General features: G+C 39.4%; 1 protein-coding gene across 2 annotated transcripts in view; it reads right to left on the bottom strand.

Moving 5' to 3' along the window:
- Positions 1–7,264: 7,264 nt before the first annotated feature.
- The window catches only part of FAM91A1 (family with sequence similarity 91 member A1), a 28,472-nt gene continuing 14,831 nt past the window's right edge, over positions 7,265–20,905 (bottom strand). The window contains exons 15-24 of one of the 2 annotated variants that reach the window (XM_072851927.1): positions 20,163–20,295; positions 19,309–19,457; positions 18,708–18,842; positions 16,454–16,567; positions 15,445–15,517; positions 14,026–14,175; positions 13,411–13,518; positions 12,988–13,111; positions 11,846–11,915; positions 7,266–10,404 (exon numbers count right to left, since the gene is read on the bottom strand). In XM_072851927.1, coding sequence (XP_072708028.1) covers positions 10,228–10,404; positions 11,846–11,915; positions 12,988–13,111; positions 13,411–13,518; positions 14,026–14,175; positions 15,445–15,517; positions 16,454–16,567; positions 18,708–18,842; positions 19,309–19,457; positions 20,163–20,295 — 1,233 coding nt within the window. In that variant the 3' untranslated portion in view covers positions 7,266–10,227. Of the gene's footprint in view, positions 10,405–11,845; positions 11,916–12,987; positions 13,112–13,410; positions 13,519–14,025; positions 14,176–15,444; positions 15,518–16,453; positions 16,568–18,707; positions 18,843–19,308; positions 19,458–20,162; positions 20,296–20,905 lie in introns of both variants that reach the window. The other variant, XM_072851928.1, reaches the window with a different exon arrangement.

Consider the following 20,905-nt stretch of genomic DNA (forward strand, 5'->3'; position numbering starts at 1 on the left):
AAATACAACATAACTGCTAAAAAAAAAAAGAGCTTGCTGCATTTTTTCCCCACAGGTAACCCTCCATGTCTTCTAACACTTTGCAAGGCTTCTGCCAACATCAGTCTTAATTTTTCTCATGCACAGAGCAATCCTTCCAAATGTAATGGCTGCATACAGCTTTGCAGCTCTGAAAGACTCAGTGATGGGTGCATAGCCCAGGAGACACAGTTTCTTCTTACAAAGACAGTGCAGCTCTATCAGAGTCCTCTTTGCTGGTTATTAAACACACAGTGGCCACGACTGCCCAGTGGCCCAGCTGTCCCTTCCAGCCCTAGGTCGCTGCACAGACCTTTCTGAAGCCATCTGACATGACAGGACCCCGAGATATTCAGGAGCAGTTTGGGACACATTTCATCTCCATCCCTTCTCGTCCAGCACGGTAAAAGCACTGGGAGTGGGATAGGGAGGTCTGCAGCAAGGTACAGGCAGGAGCCTCGGCTGACAGACGCAGCACGGCTCTGTCGTGGGGAAAAACCCTTTCCAAAGAGCTGTTGTGCACTGGAATAGCAACACAGAGCAAGTCGTGGGTTTGATGGCAGAGCCGGAGGAAATAGAGTGGAAAGATCTGCAAAAGCAATCCTGGCCCAGCAGTCCCAGCACGGAAATGCAGCAGTGATAGCAATAAAATTCCTACGAGTCCCCTCAGTTGCATGATACCATCTATTTCTACTCTTCTTCCCCCGCAGCCCTGCTAAGAGCCCAGAGGTACCCCAGTGTCAGACTCCTTCCCTTGAATCACCTCACCAGCGCTGCTGATTGATCTCAGCACAGACTAATTAATCTCAGAAGGGGAGATTTTTTCCATCATGGCAACTTTCATCAGTGGCAGACCACAGAGTGTTTAATCAAACTAAACTGATCATCTAAATATTTTAAGAAATCCACCTAAGCTCTTCTCTACTCAGGCAAATGGAAATCTATTAAGAGCATTAAAAATTCTTAAGTTTTTTTCTGAAGGTCTAATAAGATCTACACACTAAGAATCATTTCTTCCTCTCTCCCCTTCCCTCCTCCCACAAAATATTACCTGACTGTATGTCTGTTATCCCACAAAAAACCAAATCATAACCCGGAGCCCAGGGGACACCTGTCTACAAATGACATAAGATAATCCATCACACCATGCCACCAGCTTGGGTTTGCAACAAGCCAGCCAACACCCACTCCCCTGCGAGAGCAGCAGGGAATCCAGCCTCGTTTTGCTAACGCGGGATGGTCCAAAGGGGTTGGACACAGGGATGAAACTCTGCTTTTGGGGACGTCTGCTTGGGCTGCGCTGCTGAAGTGGTCCAGGGGTCCCCTTTAAGCGCAAAGGGAGCGATGGTCTTTGCCCCGTGGATGTACTCACACTGACTACAAGCAAGCAGGTGCAGAGGTTGGCAGCTGGGCTGTTTTAACAGCACAAACCATCATCTTTGAGAAAAGGCAATCAGCCAGGTGGGGATGCGGCTCACAGACTGCCGGGCACACCACACCGATACCTCCCAGGGGCCTTGGGGGACAGCTAGGGACCGCCGCCGCAGGCACCGCACCGGCACACAGCGAGAAGCCACTTCTGCCCTGTAAGCACTTGCACAGATGAAGTAAAAGCAAGAAGCCAAGCCAGGAGTTTAACACCTTCACAACAAGCTCATCCACTCTCTGCAGATGGAGATTCAGCCAGGAACAGGGATAGGAGAGGAGAGGGCCTGTTTAGAAAAACAAAAGTACATTTTTCTAAAATCAAGAGCTTCTGGGTAGCTGCTCTCACTCCTAACCTAGGAGGAGCAGACACAACAGCACTTCTCTGCAATAGATTAGGCTCTTATTTTTTAAACACAAGACTGCTCTCTGTTGCAGAAGCCCTGCCTGCTGTTTGCATCCTATTAAAACCCTGTCAGGCAGCAATGGGTACTTTTCCAGTATCAGCAGGACAGTGGTACCACTGGCTGGGAGTTAAAAATCAGTTTATGAAAAAAGTAACAGTTTGTTCTGCATCCTAAGAAAGCATTATTGAGATTTTTCCCTTGATAAACGAAGCAGCTGTTCTGCCCAACTCAGAGCAAGGGCTATAACAATTCTTCTACATGGGATGCTGTTGTTTTTTTTTTTTTTCTAATTGTGGGCTACGGAGTTTCTTTCCATAATATGCAGCTATTTATATGAATTATACTAGTTACAGCAAAGAAGAGCATACCACTTCGGAGTAATGGCACACCTGGTTCAGAGCAGGGATTGAGTGCCCTGCAGACATCTCTCTGCTGCAGGGAAAAAGGGTCCATCACACACATACACACATCGCAGACCCATGAAGTTCCCTTTCAGCAAATCAGCACTTTCTATGCAGGACTGCTTGTAAAGAGTTCCCAACCAGTTCAATTTTGCTGGTCTAAAGTGCAAGTTTACACCAAGTGTGCAGAGAAGGTGTCCACGTGCAGCTCCACACAGGTGCCTCCTTTGGCACAAGCTGATTGACCCAGGTGTGTCTCACTTCAGCCCTCCACCACCTTCCATAAGCAGAGGTTGACTCAGGCACCCGTATATTTATGCAGCCTCATATGTATATTTTGTAGCCAAGGCCGAGCTCTCTGCTGCTGCTGGCTTTGCACAGGGCAGGCTGCCTTTGCCCAACTCACCTCACTTAAAACAAGCTCAGTGATGTCCCCAGGAGCTGCTGGCTCCATCGACTCAGTCCACAGGTCTGACATCGATAAATTCATTATTTCAGTGCATGAACTCAAGTCAAAAGATAATCTCCAGACCATCCTGTCCAGGGAAACTGGCTCTATTTCATTTTATCTTGCTTCGCTCATACCCCACGGCACCTTCACCTCCTGTACAGCTAGCCTGAAGACAAACATACAGAGCACCTCAATTATAGATCCTGCTATCTGTTTAATAATGGATTTGAGATGCCTCCGCTCTGAAGACTAAAAATGCAAACACAATATACCCTTCCCCCTTCTGAAACGTTATCACATGTGTGTTACCATGGATAAAACTTCAGTTTCCTCGCTGACATCTATTCAGTCCCCTCGGGACATATTCTGCATAGTTGTAAAATCAGCTCTCTAGGATGAGGGCAAGAAATGTTGGTCTAATGAAGAACATAAGCCAATATAATCAGATATGTTAGCCAAAGACACTAATACTTTAGAAACTGCTGTATGGGAATTCAGCTAATAATACTTTATCGGACTGCCTTAGAAGCAAGTGCCAAGGAAAAGAACTCTCTTCGGTAATTCACAAGGTCAGAAATACAGAGACAGCCTAGACAAATTGCCGGCCAGCATCAATGCAGAGTAAGAAATGCAAGGAACACTACAAAACTGAACTTCAGCTGTCTTCTGAATACAAATCCCAATTTATTTCCAAATCAAATGGCTACACTAGCACTGTCAGACTTGCTAGGCATCTGAGGGAGTGCCATCCAAGAGAGGATGGTCCATGCCGATTTTCTATCTATGCACTAAAAAGATATTTCAAAGTCACTCTTCGACCCTCCCAATCATGATTATAAAAAATATGATGTAAACAGAGTTGGGCTAAAACCACATTCCTCTTATTTCCAAGGTGTCTCAGACCCAGGTTCCCCAGGTTGCTCAGACACTCTAGTCCCACACCTTTACTCAGCACTGAGCCACCTTTCCAGAGCTGGACCCAGGTCCTCCAGGAAGCTGAGTCTGCCCTTATTGGGTTTATAGCTAATGAACAAACATGAACATGAGCCAGCTGCACGTAAGAAGTAACAAAGTCCTATACCCCATCCTTCGCTCAGAGGTTCCTGGCTCTGCTTCAAAAGCCAGAACTTGGCCAACCTGGAGCTAATGCTTAACCTAAGAGATGCGGTCGTATACAGCAATGCTTATGGAATCAACAAGTTAATTACAACTGATGAATGTCATTCGTCTTATCAATATTTGCCAAAGGCTTAGTCTGATTATTTAGATAGTTTTATAAACAACTATATAGTATTCTGCAAGTAACATTTTAACCAAGTCTGTTTTCTGAAGCCTCTTTATCGAGTAAGCAGAGCTCTGTCTATTACGTAAAATTGCCTTAGTTCAGTAGTGTTCACTAGCAAAGAACATCCACCTCAAGAATACTTCTAACAAAAAAACCCCAAATCTAGTTTTTTCCTGATGCTGCCTGCTACTGGAAGACAATAAGAAGAGAAGTGCTGACACCTACAGGGCAAGACATTTGTGTGTCTAGAAACCTCAAACTGGTTAAGTCCTACTGCATCACTCACACTGTACGGTCCAGTTAAAAAAGCATACGATTTCAGAGTATGACAGCTACTTGATCTGATTTAATTTAAAAAATTATTGGAGTAATACCTCATCACTCATTTCAAAACATGGTTTGTTTTTATACATCGAGTGCAAATGCAATCCAGGCCAATTCACATTGACTGTTTGAAGGAGTTCAGAGAGCTGGAAAAACAAACAATAAGAGTACTTTTCCAATTCTATTTCTACTCCCTGCTAACATGCTCGGCACCTCTATTTCTGTGTCTAACTTCTTTCCCAGGTTCTTTGGGGTAGGAATGGTCCCTTAGGACTTGTAATTAAGAGGTTCATTTCCATTTCTCTATTCTGTAAGAGTGAGCTCTAGGATATAACAGGTCAGACAGAGACTTTCCCCCTTCTCCCAGCACTTTTTCTAGGCTATTATTCCTTCCCTTTTCTCATAATTAGCTTATTTTCATTTCCATTTCTGTTTACTCTTTACAGTCAACAACACTGGGCCAAGACTCTACTCACTAAACCTCCTGGCTTATATACATGCTATATATGTCACAGGCTATACACAGCTTACAGATCACTGCAAGTTTAGCACTGATGTCACATGGAACATTTTATTCCTGACGAGTGACTTAATTTTTCCCATTGTTTCTGAATCTCTCTCTTCTCAGGACTGGGGACCCCCCTGTCCTGCAGCTTTTGAAGCAGCATACTTACAAATTGAAGAAACAACAAAACAGTGTCTTGCCAAGCCAAATCATTCAATCAGAACCCATGTCTGAATTCAGCAGCTGCTTAGAAGTAAAGGCCCAGCTAACTCACAGAAATTTAGAGCTATCAATGTATGCAATGCTACCCCCTTCAAACAGGTGGTGTAAGCAGCAGACTCATGGCTAGGGCAAAAGCCCATGTGCACTGTGATGGAAAACAGAATAAGAGAGGTCCCCCCTACCCCCATATGGTATTTTATGCAATAACTACGATGAAAGGAAGTTTTGAGCTTGCCAAAGGCTTTAGACAAGAAAAACCAGCCACATAAACATTATCAATACCAGGAAATACATAAGCAGAAATTCAGGGTTAGATTTTGCACACACGCGACAAGCACTGTGTAAAGCGACCAAGAGGGACGTGTGGGGTAGCCTCAGGTAAAAAGCCGAGGCTGCAGTGCAAAAACCCACAGGAAACAAAATGTCAAGAAGAAAATGGGCATTGCAGAAAACGTGATAGCTTTTCTGTCTATAGAAGGAAAGCGAGCAAAAGTTGCAGCCCAGGAAAAACAAGTTCAAGTCCTACGACAATAAAACCATAAAAGAACTAAACCCTTATTCATTTACAAACAAAACAGCGAACAGGTTGAAACAAGACAAACACAGAAACCACCGTTCTCAAGTGATATTATTATTCATTCATAACAACACAGAAGCAATTCAGAAGACACAACGGAACCTATGAAAGCCTTGCAACAGATCTTTCAACAGTTTCTCACAGTGCAGTTTTTCAGTTGGGATGTTTCTATGGGTACATTACATCTAGAAATAAAGGATTCAGTCAGTCCATTACCATTTCTCTCTTTCATATGGCGAAAAAATAAACCCCAAAACAGTCACATAGAAAAGTCAATAGAAAAGCAGCCACCTCTGAGGTTAGGAAATCAGGTTAGCTGCCCAGTAACCACCAAAAAACCTTCTGGTATTGACCTACACAACAGAGCCATAAAGGAAAACTCACTACTGGTAGACAGTCACAGCCGAAGCAGTGTTATGGGTTTCTCAGCAGCAAAACTCACACCCAGAGCCTGAGGCCACAGAAGCCATTCACTGCTGCTGGATGAGGAAAGCAGTAAATTCCCCCATAGCAGACACCAGCAGGTAAGACAGAACCTGGAAGCACATCAAGAACTTACAAGTTGCTGTGGCCACATGCCTCCTGGCTACTGTTCTCAGCAGCATCACCCCCATCTCCATCCACTCTCTCCTCCTCCAAGGTCCCAGTCCTCAGCACCTTGCTGCTGCCCTGGGCTCTACCCCCAGTCTTCTTGCTGCTCTCAAGTTTTCTTGTCACTGGCTCAAAGTAGCTGGTACCACACAAACCCCACATTCATAAAGCTGGACTAATGGTGGTAGTTTCGTAGCAATGAACTAGGTAAGTTTCACAAAAATGGGTTGTGCTGTATTACTGTCTGTATGTTCTGCTATACTAGTGTTCTCCAAACCCACAATTTGAATTTTGTCTAGCATTTGACTCTGCCCTACTTAAACAAGTGTATAAAATCACTTCATGTATGTTATAACCAGGAGCATAGAATAACGGAGGTTGAAAAGGATCTCAGGTGGCCCGTAGTCCAACCTCCTGCTCAGAGCGAGGTCAGCCATGAGATCAGGCAAAGTTGCTCAGGGCTTTATCCAGTCTGTTTTTTAAAACTTCCACAGATGGATGCTGCACAACACCTCTGCGCAGCCTGCTCCTGTACTTGACTGTCTTAATTGCAAAAAAGCTCTTCCTTATATCCTTTGTAATCAGTCACACTCTCTGCCGTTGTACTGCTAAGATGAATCCTGGGTCTGGATTACTTTAAAGAAACAAACAAATGACAATTTTGGTCTCATTTCTTCCAAGTTCCCAGTCAAAACTGTCTTTAGTCAAAGAAAATGGATAAGAGAACACATGCACAAGTGCCTTCAAATATCCAATATCAAACACTACAGGTTTAGATTGTGGCTGAAAGAGGAGACAGAGCATACATCACCCTTTTGTACTTTCCCTTCTTAGAGGTTAAGCATACGGTATGGAGGAAACTACAATAAAATAAGGGGTTTCCATTGATAAAATGGCATTTCTGCAGAATTGCATGCATATGGGAAAAAGATATTTTGATGACATTTGGTAGTCTTGAGCACTACAGTGAGAGAGTGACATTTTAGTGCTGTGCCCAAGAAGAGAACTACTGCCTGTGAAGGATTCTGCACATGGTTTGACCTACACCACAGTTTATTTGTACACATTTGTTACATGTGCCAATAACTTAATTGAACACAGACTTTGTACAATTCAATGTATAATATTAACAATGTCACACTAGAAGAGTGCAACTGTATGCAGTTACAGTCATACTTTCAAATCTTCAAAATACAAACCATTCGGAACACTAAACAAAAAAGGAAAATTTGAGAACAATGATGGAAGAGAAAAAGAACTGTGAAATAATAAATCACGATCAAAAAACCTGAAAACAAACATAGCACACTTTCTAGTTGGCTCCTGACCATCTTCAGGTATATCCATCTAGACAGAATACTACTTCGGTTGTGCCAGAGCACAAAGCCAACCTCTCTTCTGCAAGTTAAAAATCTTGCGGAAGACAGAAACTTAAAACAGCTTTACAATGTGTAATGCATGTGATTTTCCCCACTGTCAATAAAACTACCCGAAGAAAAGAAATTTATTTAATTTCTCTTTATTTGCAATACAATATAAAATAGATTCTTTTGGTATGGAGATCTTTGAGATCTTATTTTTTTACACCATATTTAAAACAAGAATCACATACTTTGAGTAAAGCCTCTGGACCATCCCAAGCACTGGAGCTGTAGTCGAGTTTCAGGTATTTTATGGACTTCTTTGGTTGCAATCTATTCCATAAACTTCAGATATGCAGACTTGAACATTTAATCTCTTAAACTAGTGTTGAAGCACCTAAATTTGAGTGGCTTGAGTTCTAAAAAACTGCAAGATATCTGGAATTCTCACCATTAACTGTAAGATTTATGGGTATTAAACAACTCTGAAGAGCAGGCTACTTTTATTTAGAAACTTTACTTTAGACAACCTAATAACAAAGGGTATGCTTCACTTAGTAACACTGAAGAATATGCAGTGAGAACAAGAAATTTTCATCCATTTTCAAACTTCCATACAACTTGTGCTATCATCACTTTACATACTAGTATAGACAGTGCATGGCAACATTCGATACAATACACCAAACTAGTTCATCTACTACAGCTCACTGTAGCACTTAAAGTAACATCTATAGTACGGAAAGTATAAGCCATCACCTACTGCTTAGTTCCTCTACAGTGTTAGATATTGGCTTAATCTCCACATAACAATTCTCACAGTAAATGTTTCCTCTGCCATTTCTAGCAGATTGACATCCAATTCTTCTTTAACTTCTTTTGAAGGAAATAAGGCAACTTAAAAAAACGCTGTGGAGAGTATGAACATCCAGTACAAAAGTCACTGTAGTGTAAATGATCAACTTTATATAGATAACCTAGTTCTGTAATATACACAGAATACTAAATTCAGCTGCTGTTGGTAAAATACAAAAACAAAACAGATGTAAGAAAGCAGCACTGAGCAAACTGAAGTACTACGGACTTCCAGTTTCTTAGAGCACAAGTCCTACACTTACACTTTAGGAATGTATATAAAGCAAAGGAAAAAAAGAAGAATGGAATTTTCACAATTGTAACTGAAGCCACTGCATTATCCTATCGTGGTATGTTTGTTCTTTTCAAACTTCTGTCATGTTTTTTCTTACAGCCATACAGAACAGGATACAAACCCAAATGTTGCCATTTTTCTCCTTACTATTGTCCAGCATCATCTATGCCACAAATTTTTGGTCCATTTTGTATTGTAGGCTAGTAATGGCAGGATGGTTAAGTCTCATTTTTAATTATGACTATTTAAAACAAGGCAGTTCCAGTAAAGAAGAGAGTTGGCAGAGTACTTTAGACAGCTGGGTTAAAAGTCTTAACATTTTACATCTCTTGTTTTCCTTGTGTGCTAAATGGGAAAGACTTTAAGCTGGCAAAGAGTTGTTAATGCCTAATATAAACAAAGTGAAATCATGCTACATAAAATCATCCCCTACAAATAGAGCCAGAACATTATTTTAGATGAAACAGCTCACTCTTAATGTTTGTCATAATCAGCAGCCAAATGCTTCAAGGAAAACAGATTCAGAGAAGTGTCTGCCTACATATCCTCTGCTATTATCTTCCTTTGCTAATGACTGTCATGTGAAAAATCAAGAGCTCTGTTCTTTCAAACATTAATCAGCAGGACAGATCTAGATATCTATCTTAAACTCAACTTATGACATCTGGATTTTTCCTACAGCAATCACCACCAGCTTCAAATAACAATGGGACTAACTCCCAGTGTGATCAAATCTCAGACACTCCTGGTTTCATACAAAGAGCAAGATGAATCCATTATCATGAAGAGCCCCATGAACAGAGCCAACCACTTCAGCCCTTCCATAATTCCACACCTCAATCGAATTCTGCCAGCGATGAAAGTGTACCATTCATCTTCAAAGTGGCCTTAAGTCATCAGCAGGCCTTTGAGTTTGCACTAACTCAGCCTCCTGTAAGCATCAAAGCTCTTCCCATTGTACTGACTTGTCAAGGCCCCGGTGTTAAGCTGACCTACAGAATTCAACAATTCTTAATGCCCCATATCACCATGATACTTTTTTTTTTTTAAACAGTAGGTATCACTGAGCTTTCAAAGGAAGAGCCAAATCTCTTGCCTTTATACACAAAGATTTTCAGTAATACAGTACAAAACTAAACGGAATTTATGTCTGAGTAACGAACATAGAAAACTACTACTGCAATTTTGTGGTGACAGCATAGAAATTTAACAATCATCAGAAAGCCCAGAAAGGGCATGTTTAATTACAAAAGAAAGATTGTCTCAAGATAAAAATAGTGCTGACAGCTAAAAAGCTCTCTGTTGCAGCAAGATATGCAGTAATGAGTAACAGGTTCTAGACGGTTTAAGCATTTCCCCAATACTGCAACACAACACATTTTTGTAACACTACTTTTACACGGGTTATGCTGCAGCAGCAGTACACTTCTTAGTGGTTGGCAACTAGGAATTAACCATAGTAGAAGGCATTTAGTGATCAATGCATGAGAATCCCTATTTGACCTGTTCCTTAGGTGTGGTTGAAAAAAACTGAGGAAGGGGACCATCCGTTCCATTCAGATAATACACCTTCTTTGAACATGAGATTCTTGGCGGGAAGTGGAACACCCATATCTGCAGAAATAGGCTGCAAAAGTGAACTTGAAGAACAAGCATCATGGAGCTGATCCAGTGCTGAAATACCTTCCTAAAAGCAAAAGGAAGGAAAAAATAGTGTCTTAAAAACAAGACAAACAATGAAGGATTTAACAGGTAGAACATGACAGGCTAATCTGATCTGCAAATACACTTAGTGTTTCTGAAGTGTGTTACTTTAATCCAATAAATACCAAATCATTATGGAAGTAAAAACAGAATAAACAAAGGGAAGCATGAAACAAGCATACAGTAGCCTCAGCTGCATCTGTTGAATGATTATGACAATCTGCATGAATTATTTGGCTTCCAAGAAACCTTCAGGGAAGCCTGAGGCCTAAAATTGAAGGAAAGACCTAGCAAAATGAATGTAAAGCTATAAAATCTTCAGGACAGCTATTGTATTGCTATTTATCCCATGCTGTGCTAAGAGCTATACATTATTTGGAGGCACTGACTTGACCATATTTTGAGTAGTTGTATTTCGCAGAAGTTTGGTTTTCTCAGCTTAAAAAATCACTTCAGTACCTTCTTTTTTTTTTCCTGTCTATACAGATCATCATCAAAAAAAGTGTATCTCAGAGATAACGTCTAAGAGATTAGGACAGGAGTCACTTGAGACTGTTTGACAGATGGTTTCAAGGCTTCAGACCTACTGGAAATCTCCAACGTTCTCATGAGGAAGTGGTTTCAGGGTCACACCATCCATAACACTACCTCGTTAAGTAACCTGCAAGTTCCTTACCTTACTGAAAAGATAGAATTTTAGACAAAAGTATCATAAGATATAAGCAGCTAAGCAGATTCCATGTTACATGTGAATATGCCTTGCTAGCATACACCTCTATGCAGAATTATAGCAGGCTGTGGACCTGGCACTCCTCTCTGCTTGCTACACAAAACCCCTATTCTCTATCTATATTCTTAAAAAATCCTCCCAGAGTACACAGTTTTACATATTTCTACTCATTCAACACCAAGTTCTAGAAGATCTTAGGACAAGTGCAAAAAGTATACCGGTATGAAATAAATGTTAATATATTTTATTTTTTCCTAAGGGAACACAGTTGACTTGAGATGCAGATAAAAATCTCAAAAGATTAGCGTATCCATGGTTTGCAGTAAATCTCCCTAACATATCTAAGAAGCAACCAAGTAATCAGCAGAGTAGGCTGTGTTATAACAGGAGGAGTGAAGAACAATTTTGCTGTGCATATCCCATAAAAAACAATGAAACTGATTACACACAAGATGCAACCACGGAAGTTAAGAGACAAGTATTAAATAAGGCCAGAAAAGGGATAGGGAAGTACTCACTTTCTGCTACCAGCAGAATTTGAGGTTGATAGTGCTCTTCATACAGTTACCATTTAAAGAAAAAGCAAATAAAACAAACCATGTGTGTTTCCATAAACCCAAGAATGGCAAGTAGGAGGGCAAAAAGGGATAACAGATCATAAAGAATGATTTACATCCGGATTATTGCTCCTTACCTGGAATGAATGAACAAAATTAAGGACCTGAAGAGACAGCTTTCTACTGGAATGTAAGAGTTTTTGAAGGCTGTCAAAAACAAGAGAGAAAAATTATGTCCAAGGTGCACGAATTTTTACTAGCAAAGTAACACCATAGTAACTTGCTCACAATTAACTCTAGTAGTACCTCACATCATGTGACAAAGTTAAAAGCTTTCACACAGAAAGCTTGATAATATTGTCACCACTGAAGAGCTGCTGAACTTCTCAACTGCTCTTGAGTCTAGTCAGCTAAATGCTATTTTCCCTATCATTTACACCATGCTAAAGTGAAACTATTGCAATTGAAAAAATGCCATTGTACATAAGATATATTAATATATTAGATTTCACCATGTCTCATTCTTATCTAAGACAGTCTGGTAACATGACTTTTAAGAAGCAGATTAGTGACACACTGTTAAAAAGCAGGTCAACTACTGTAATCAAATCCCTAAGCCAGGTTTTCAAGCAGCCTTATTTTTGGTCTCCAGAACTAGGCTGGGGGGAGGAGGGGGGAAGGAACACCACACCAAACAAAACCACAAACCCAAAAATCCCATTGTTGAAAGAGTAATCTTTTATAAAGAAAAGCTACAGTAAAAAGTAGAAGATAGTTTGATCATAAGCCATGACTAAACTTAGCAAATAACATAACAATAGTAAAGAAAATTACCGCAAGAGCTAAATGCATTTTACATCAAAGCATTACTGGTAAGCTTCCCCTCCCCTGCCCCGTAACAGGGGCAGGGGGGTTAGGAGGAGGAAAGAAAGCCTGTGCTAGGCTAGGAAGGGGAAATGAGTAGGAAGGCACCCAAATTTACTTTTTTTTCCTGATCTGTTCATAGACAGTTTACTACAAAGAATTAATTTTCAGCTTGCAGAAACTACAAAAACAGCCTAATCTTAACCTTACCACAACTAAGGACTACTAGATTGTACATCATAGCTGGTATCTCTGAGCCAAAAAGCAGCCACCTTACACACTAGAATCAGGTACTCTATGAAACTTAGCTCAGTTCTGCTCCTACAGTCATCAAGTTTAGGTATCATTTTTTGCAGAAGCTCTGGGCATAACACATATAACCTGTTAAACCTGTAGCTGATAAATTACAGCTCACCTTTCTTTTCTACATAATCCATGAGTGGCAATTTTTTTGCAGACTTTCTGATTCAACTCAGAGCTGAAGAGTGGAATGCCAAAGCATAATTCCAGGGGAACCCATTCCAGTTCTGTTGTGGGTGCTGCAAAAAGAAAACCAAGAGACAACCAAATTTTAAGAAAAGACAAAGCAAGAATATTGATCCTAGAACCAGTTCTCTCAGATCAGGCTCCACTGGACAGTTCATACTTTTTAAGCACAGTTCATTTCCTGAACTGCTCAAAGATTTAAGGGAATGTGAATTTTAAGGAGGAAGAACACATTGTGTTGCACTTACAGTCCCAGACAATAATCAAACAACAATACACATTCAGGTCCCTGAAAACAAGATATCTCATTGGACTGAAGATGTTTAGTACAAGCCATTTGTCATGTTTTTACCTTCAAGGCTTTGCTTGACTGCAGAATCCATTGAGGTTTCTTCTATTACCATCTCAAATGATTCTGTGCTCCCATTTACATCAGATCCTGATGCTAGGTCAGCCTCTCCTAAAGGTAAAGTAATTCTTACATAAACATTTAAGTGAATATAAGTTTAGATATCACCTGATGAAATGAACATGACACAAGTTTTGGCCAAAGATGATACAACTACAAAACTGGAGGAAGGGATATGGAGAAAAATAGGGCCTCAATCATTTTAGGACTAAAGAGCCACTTAGGGATCCTAAACACACTTAAAGATTAAGTTCTGGCATATAAAAATGGCACAATTTACTTTTAATGTTCTGAAATTATTTTTTTTTCTTCTGTTGACTGTTCTAGTCCAGTGATTTTCAGCCTGTATTTGCTATTTTTGAGTTAGTCACAAAAAAGAATTAGGAAGTAAGCCTACTGCCAATAGATTCACACTAAAGAAGAGTTCCTATCTGTGTTGGATAGTATTTTGTAGAGTTCCAAATCAAAGAATTATAATCCTTTGTTCAACTTTGCTGAAGTGATTGTATGCAAAATTAAGGGAACACAGCCAAAAAAAGACAATTATTGGTAACTAACCTCTTCCATCAGAAGCATCGCTCAGCTTTCTGTTAGCGTGCCGACTTGTAGGATTCAACATAGTGACATAGCCACAAAAATGCTGCAAGTCTACTTTGTTTCTCAGTATTTTTAAAGCCGTATGAATGCCCATGTTCACACGAGAGAAGTCTAGTAGAAAACAACACAACACATATTCCAGCTTACTTTACTAGAAGCCTCCTCCATAACAATATAGTTTGTCTCTAGGCCAGGCTAAGTTTTTTATGTGCATTTTCCTCTCTTGCAATGCTCCAGGTTAATGATCACATTGGTAGATCTGGGATAACACATAAGTGATCACAGCCTTCCCACACCAAGCACTAACTGGTATTTTATAGTATAGTAAAAGAGCCAAGGAGGAAGAAACATACAAACAGAAAGTGCTCTCTCTCACACACAGACACATACAGTCACACACAGACAGCAGAGATGGCAAGGTTCAGCTAGGAATCAGATGTCCAGCTCTTTCAGTGCCAAAGTCTTTTATGGCAAATTCAATATATGTTCCACATATCTGAAATTCTGAAGAATTAGAATACAGTATTAGAGGGTAACAAGGAGTGTCAACTCTGAGTTGTTCATGATAGAACTTAGAGATTTTGCCTTCAAGATTTTTCACCTAGCATCATGTGGGAAGAAAACAGACATCCCAGAGAGAGCAAATATAAAAGTAACTAATTTTGAACCTAGTAAAAACTAAATTAGGAAATGAGCTTTACTTCTAGTTGGCCCAGCTTTCTCTAAGTAGCAGCTGAAATAATTTTATATTTCATATCTGGAAATTTATACTTTTATGACAGCTCTCAGCCGGGAAGGCTATGGCCTCAACTATCCAAAGTTTGCGTCCTACTCATCAAGGAGTATTTCAGAACGTGTTAATTCCTGCCTATCAAAATCAGTTGAGGTAGGCAGACTTTGAAGGAATAGGAGATTTTGCTAGCAAAGCTCTTCCTGGGGAAAAAAAACCTCTGTAATAGTTTCTAGTGTTACTAATCAAGATAAGCTTGTTCAGTTTTGGTCTCACCTGTCTTATAGTGAAGAGATGCTGAATAGAATATATGGAAGATTTATTTATGCAGTTAATAAATATGCTAGTTAATAAGCAAGTATGCACAAAGAGAGGTGTTTGTGGAAGTTACTTCTTTACATCTGTGCTACGAGAGAAGAGAGGCAAGAAAACACATTCTAATTAGGACAGAGAAGATAGAAAGGACACTGCACCTCTAAGCTCAGAACAGACTAGTCAGCCACTTAAATATTCTTTCCATTTTCTCAAATTCGACTCAGAAGTCCAAGAAAATTTGTATTAAAAGGACTACTGCAACCTTATTGCACAAGGTAATGTGCAAGAAAATTAAATATGGAGGTGTAGAGATTACATTAAAGACAGTCAGTTACCTCCCTGCTGCTCAGCTTCATCAAATGGGAAAGGTATGTGCATTGTTTCTCCCATTCCATGCATGCCATGCCCCTGAACATCAAGAAATTAAATTAGGAACAGAAAAATATACTCATCAGCTTAGCTTAGTCCTATTTGTGCTCCCTTTTAAGGGGTACCAGTCAAGTTGATGAAACAAATAAGCAGACTGAGATACATTAAAGTTCTTGCTTAGCTGAAGTAAGTAATTAAATAAAATACCCCACCCTTCCCCCTAAAATGCATGCGAGTAAACACAATGAAGTTAAACATCTGTGAAGAGGAGCAATTTTTCTCTCCAATTACTGGTTATAAACAGATTGCCTAATCGCTGAGCACTTCTGGAGCAAAACAGAGTTTCCACTCCTAAGTACAGAACATTTTTGAGCAGTCAAAGCGTTCACAAGTGGGCCTTTGAAAATGTGTAATTTTGTGTTTGTTACAACATTAAACACCTATTTATTTGAATGATTAATTCTGAGAGTTCAGCTGAACCAAAGACACAGAAGAGGAAGCTATTTTACTTCTCCCAAATAGACAAACCCACTCTATTTCTGCTGTTTGTGATGAAGAGCATATTTTGCTCATACTTTACTGTAAATACCAAGCACCCCAAAAAAGTGCATTTCTTGAATAACACTTCATATTCCCAGTTACCTTATACCACTGCTGTCTAAAATACCTGTGGGCTCTTCAATTTCATTCCAGTTTCCTACATCCCCACTCTCATAAATCCACATCTCATTTTTAGCTAGCAAAACTCTATTATGTCTGCCCTTAATACAATAATGCATACATAATATGCATTCAGTTCAAAACCCATGTTTTCACCACCACTGAATCATAGCAGCACTGGCTACAGAAGTTAAACATATTTTTCAGCTCTTAGTTAAAGTGTAGCTCTCCTACATTGTTAATCTCCTCCACCATGTAATAGCTTAACTCAAAAAATTATGCATGTTTTCATCATTTATACAGAGGACTCTGTACCTGAATTAGAACAGCAGAATGTGTTAAAGCATCATTCAACATTGTGAGCACATTTGAAGTAGGAACTACTCCTGGGTCGTGACCCCAAGATGTTATTAGTAAGCGATCATAACCCTAGAAGAGAGAAGTTAAGAGTATTTACAGTAGTAATGGACTTTCCAAGCACGTAAAGTGAAATACTAGAGTTAGGCATTAGCATATTGTTACAATTAGGAAGTTACCACAGGTAACTACAACTCTATAGTGTTATACTTTGTGCCAAGGATCACTCATGTTCATATTCCTGGTAAAGACAGAAGTTTGCCAATCTCGAAATTAAGATGCTATTTTGAACAGAAGGTGTATGTGGCCATCGCAGCAGTCTCCTAGCAAATAGGAGATGAAAATAATCCCACATAAACTTAAAAGCAAAATATAAGCTAGATAAACTCACACCATCAGAGAACAAAAATATATCAGTCCCCAAAATACCTATCCAAGGGGGAGGGACAGGAAGACAAGAACACTGACTAGGAAGTAATTTCCTAGTTTCTGTTTTCAAGATTGAACTCCCCTGCATCTCCACAAGACTTCTAGAAATGTCTTGACAGTTCCCTAAGAAAATGACACTGCAAAACAGTAGCAAGAGAGAAGCATTCACATATGCACACAAAGAAAAAAAAGCTCCAATAAGTTTGCGATAGTGCAGAATGTGAGATCATTTAGTACAAGAAAACCTGACCTATCAGCACACTGAGATTCATGCAGTATTGAAGTTTTCCAAGGCTACCACACTGAATGCTTTTTACTAATAAAAGCATAAAATCCATACATTTACTGGTAGTTAAGCTAATGACAGACTAAGGTTTGAATCAAGCTTATCACCAATGGCCTTACAAAATGCCTTCTGCGCTAGAAACTGATTCACTTAATCCTATGTTATCTTAAAGGAAGTCTTAGAAATAGAAGTATTTACAAAATTTTTGAAATCAGAAAGGGAAGGGACACGTCAAAGAGGTTTGAGGAATGGAAGATATATCTACAATTCCTAGAGCCAGAGATGACTGCTGATGTAGGTACACCAAAGAATGCACATCCCTCTATGAATGTCTCCATACCATTCTAATATATTTAGCTCAAGTGTCTACTCAGAATGATGAGATGAAAAATGTAGAGGCCTCTCTGCAATTATAAATTTGAACAATATTATTTTACAAAATCCATTGTGAGCAGCGAGACCCAAACACTGCTAAGCGTCTGCAGCATTTCAAATTAAAGTCAACAGATACAATGATTTTTGGTTCAGGCAAATTTAGAAGTTGCCATGGCCACTTCCACCTAGGTTTGCTAGTATACAGAATACCTAACAGTACTCCTTTGTGGCACATTTGTCCTTATTAGCATCTCGGAGACAGAATGGGAGAAGGCAGCATCTGAAGTCTTTCAGGCGTGAGTTGATCACCTGCACTGTTTTGTGGGACTCCTTGCCAAAGCACTGTATGGATGCTAATAAGTTAGGTAGATCAAGGCTGGAAGGAATTCGGGAGAGCAACTGATCACTGCAGAGACAAGAATTCCAGTCACAATCTCTATATACACAAAATCACATACAGCTCAGGAAGTTCCAGACCAGAACATGGGGAGGGCTAGAAAGGTCTTAAAAGGAAGTATTACATATTGTGCTTATTCTTCCTACTTGCAGCCACTGCTAGAGACAGGCTACTGGTCTAGGAAGACCTTTTGTCCAACCTAGTGCAACCTTTATTAAATTATTCTGTTATTTAAACTGCAGGGAGAATTACAGCCGAGAACTTCAAAGTCTCCATCAGATTTCTACAGTGTACAAACTGGAAGTGATAATCTTGGCCATCTTCTAAACCAGGCGAAGTTGTATGTAGAGGTGTCCTTTCTTATATGATACTAGAATGAGCACAACATACTATGTCTCTATCTTTTGATATAGCTCTTCTACATCTTTGTAACACACTCTAGGGATGGGCTTACAAACCTATATTCACAATGACTGCAGTACCACATTTTACAGTAAAATTGAAAGACGTGGCATCAAATGCACTGGAGTCACATTGTGACAAGAAGAGACATAAATGGCATTCCTTTTTCAGAACCCTGAAATAAAAAAACCAAGATGCTACATAAAACTTGCTTCTAGAAAAGGTATGTCTTCGACAATTAATTATACCTCTGACTTCAACTGTTATCCCTGAATAGCATGCAGCATATGAAGGGAGGGAGAATAAATCTGTGCATATGCTACCTGAAAAATGTCTGGAAGTTTTCGAAGACGTGTTCCTTTAGAGAGCAACAGAGAGGGTGGTCCTTGTCCAGTTATATGGTAAATATACAGTTTGAACCAAACTGAACTGACTTCTGGTATCGCAGGTCCAATATGCTGAAGAGATTATTCAAGAAATGAGAAAGAACCTAATATTGCAACTGTTATATGTACAGATATCATTTAAGAATAAACAGTTTTAGAGAAATATAAATCTAGTTTTGCAAAGGAGTTCAAATGTATTACTCTGCTATTCATTATATTCTAGATACTTAGTCCAGTATTGCAAGACTCTACAGAAAGGTGATAGTAAGGTGTTTTCTATGAATATAAAGTCAAGAACAAAATATCTGTCATTGACTCTACTTAAACAGATAAATTGTTAATAAATTAAGCAAACTTAATTTACTAAGTATTCACATTTTTACTCACTGAACACTTTTTTAGATGAATTGCAATACTGTTCTACATGCCAATAATTGAGTCACTTTAAAAGGGACATCTAACATGTATCCAAAACAAAGCTCTTAAGAAGATATTGTATTACTAGATACCAGGGGGAAAACCCCCAGTATTTTTTCACCTGGGGTGTACAGCTGCTAATAGGTCGAATTTCATTGGTGAGTGGTGCCATGGAAACCAGGAGAGTATAATTTTTGTTGAGAACTCTGCTGCAGGTAGCTGGATCCAAGCCGAGCAAACTCTCACATCGTAAGAGGTCCAAGGGAAACCCTATGTTGAAAATGTAAGATTCTTAAATTATCACTTGAGATGGAACATACAACCCAAAGTATTATTTCAGATTTTCCATTCTCCCCTGCTAAGCCATAAACACTGTATTTTCCACAAGTAAGTTTTAAATTATTAGGGTGAATTTGAATAAATCTGTACATTATTTTAGCACTACAGCTTGCTCCTCACCAACTAAGTGATCCCAGCAAGTAAGCACAGAGATACTGAGGAAGTTAGGTAAGATTTTAAAATAAAATAAAATAAATCTACCCCCATTAGAAGAATACACTTCCTTTCATGACTTTAAAAATGTTTCTTTGACAGAACAACTGTGTCTGAAAAAATGACGACTCCTTTATTATGGCTTTCAGAAGCATGTGATTTGAAACCAATCTCTTCCGCAAGTTCAGCTTATCTTGCCATCATTATAGAATCATAGAATCATTTAGGTTGGAAAAGACCTTTAAGATCATTATGCTTGAATCTGTTTCTTTGGATGTTAAGTCCGAGCTGTGGCAACCAAATCTGTCATTCAACAGGCAAATCCAGTAATACAGGATGAAAAAGTGATGTTTTGGCTTCAAAATACTTCTAAACAAGTAGGATACAGATTGCTTTCTGAAATAGCAGCTTAATCAGAAAGCTGAGTCCACACCAGATAAGTAAACAAACTTAGAAGGATTTCTTCAAAAGTGTTCACAGTACCGTTATTTGGTTGATCAGGCTGTACAGCTTGTGCCCCTAGGTCTTTATTATGCCGCAGAAACAGTATTGTGTTTCTCAGTGTAAGTGCATGATCGAAGTATCGCTGTGCTTCCCCTTCACCTGTGCTTTGAACCTACACAAGAAGCAAAATAAATGCATACAAGTGGCAAGTTGTTTCCACAAGCATCAGTTACACAAAAGGACAGATTAACAAACTAGCATTTTAAAGCTTTGTACTGAGTGACAACTCTGCAGGTTATATGCTAAGGTGATTTATAGCAACTGTTAAATGAAAAGCGAGCCTCGGCCATGCTAGTCAAATGGTCAAAAAGTACACAAAGACAACATCTATAAATCAGAACTACAACTCAGCCTTTAGGTAAAAGTATTTAAATGTCCAGTCATCCTGACTGGTATAAAAGGATACAGCAATTAACAGCAGTCCTCCTACATAATTCTACAGTTGTCCTTCTAGAATTATCTTTAAGAGGTGGATAGGTTAAACATTCCAGCACATAATGGTCAAATTTTCCTACAAAAATGACATGCAGACTTTCAGAAATATTAACACCTTACTAAAAAGAAAGTGATTTCTGTTGAACAAGCCCTAATGCACGTGTGCATACACACAGACTCAGGCAAATGTAGTTCATGAACTCACTTTGCTCACCAGATTCATCACATTCATATACATGCATGGTGTGTCCCTGAAAGTCACTAGAGGCATAAATGCTGTGAATAAG

This window comes from Ciconia boyciana, chromosome 2 (assembly GCF_034638445.1).
Source record: "Ciconia boyciana chromosome 2, ASM3463844v1, whole genome shotgun sequence".
NCBI classification, from domain to species: Eukaryota; Metazoa; Chordata; class Aves; order Ciconiiformes; family Ciconiidae; genus Ciconia; species Ciconia boyciana.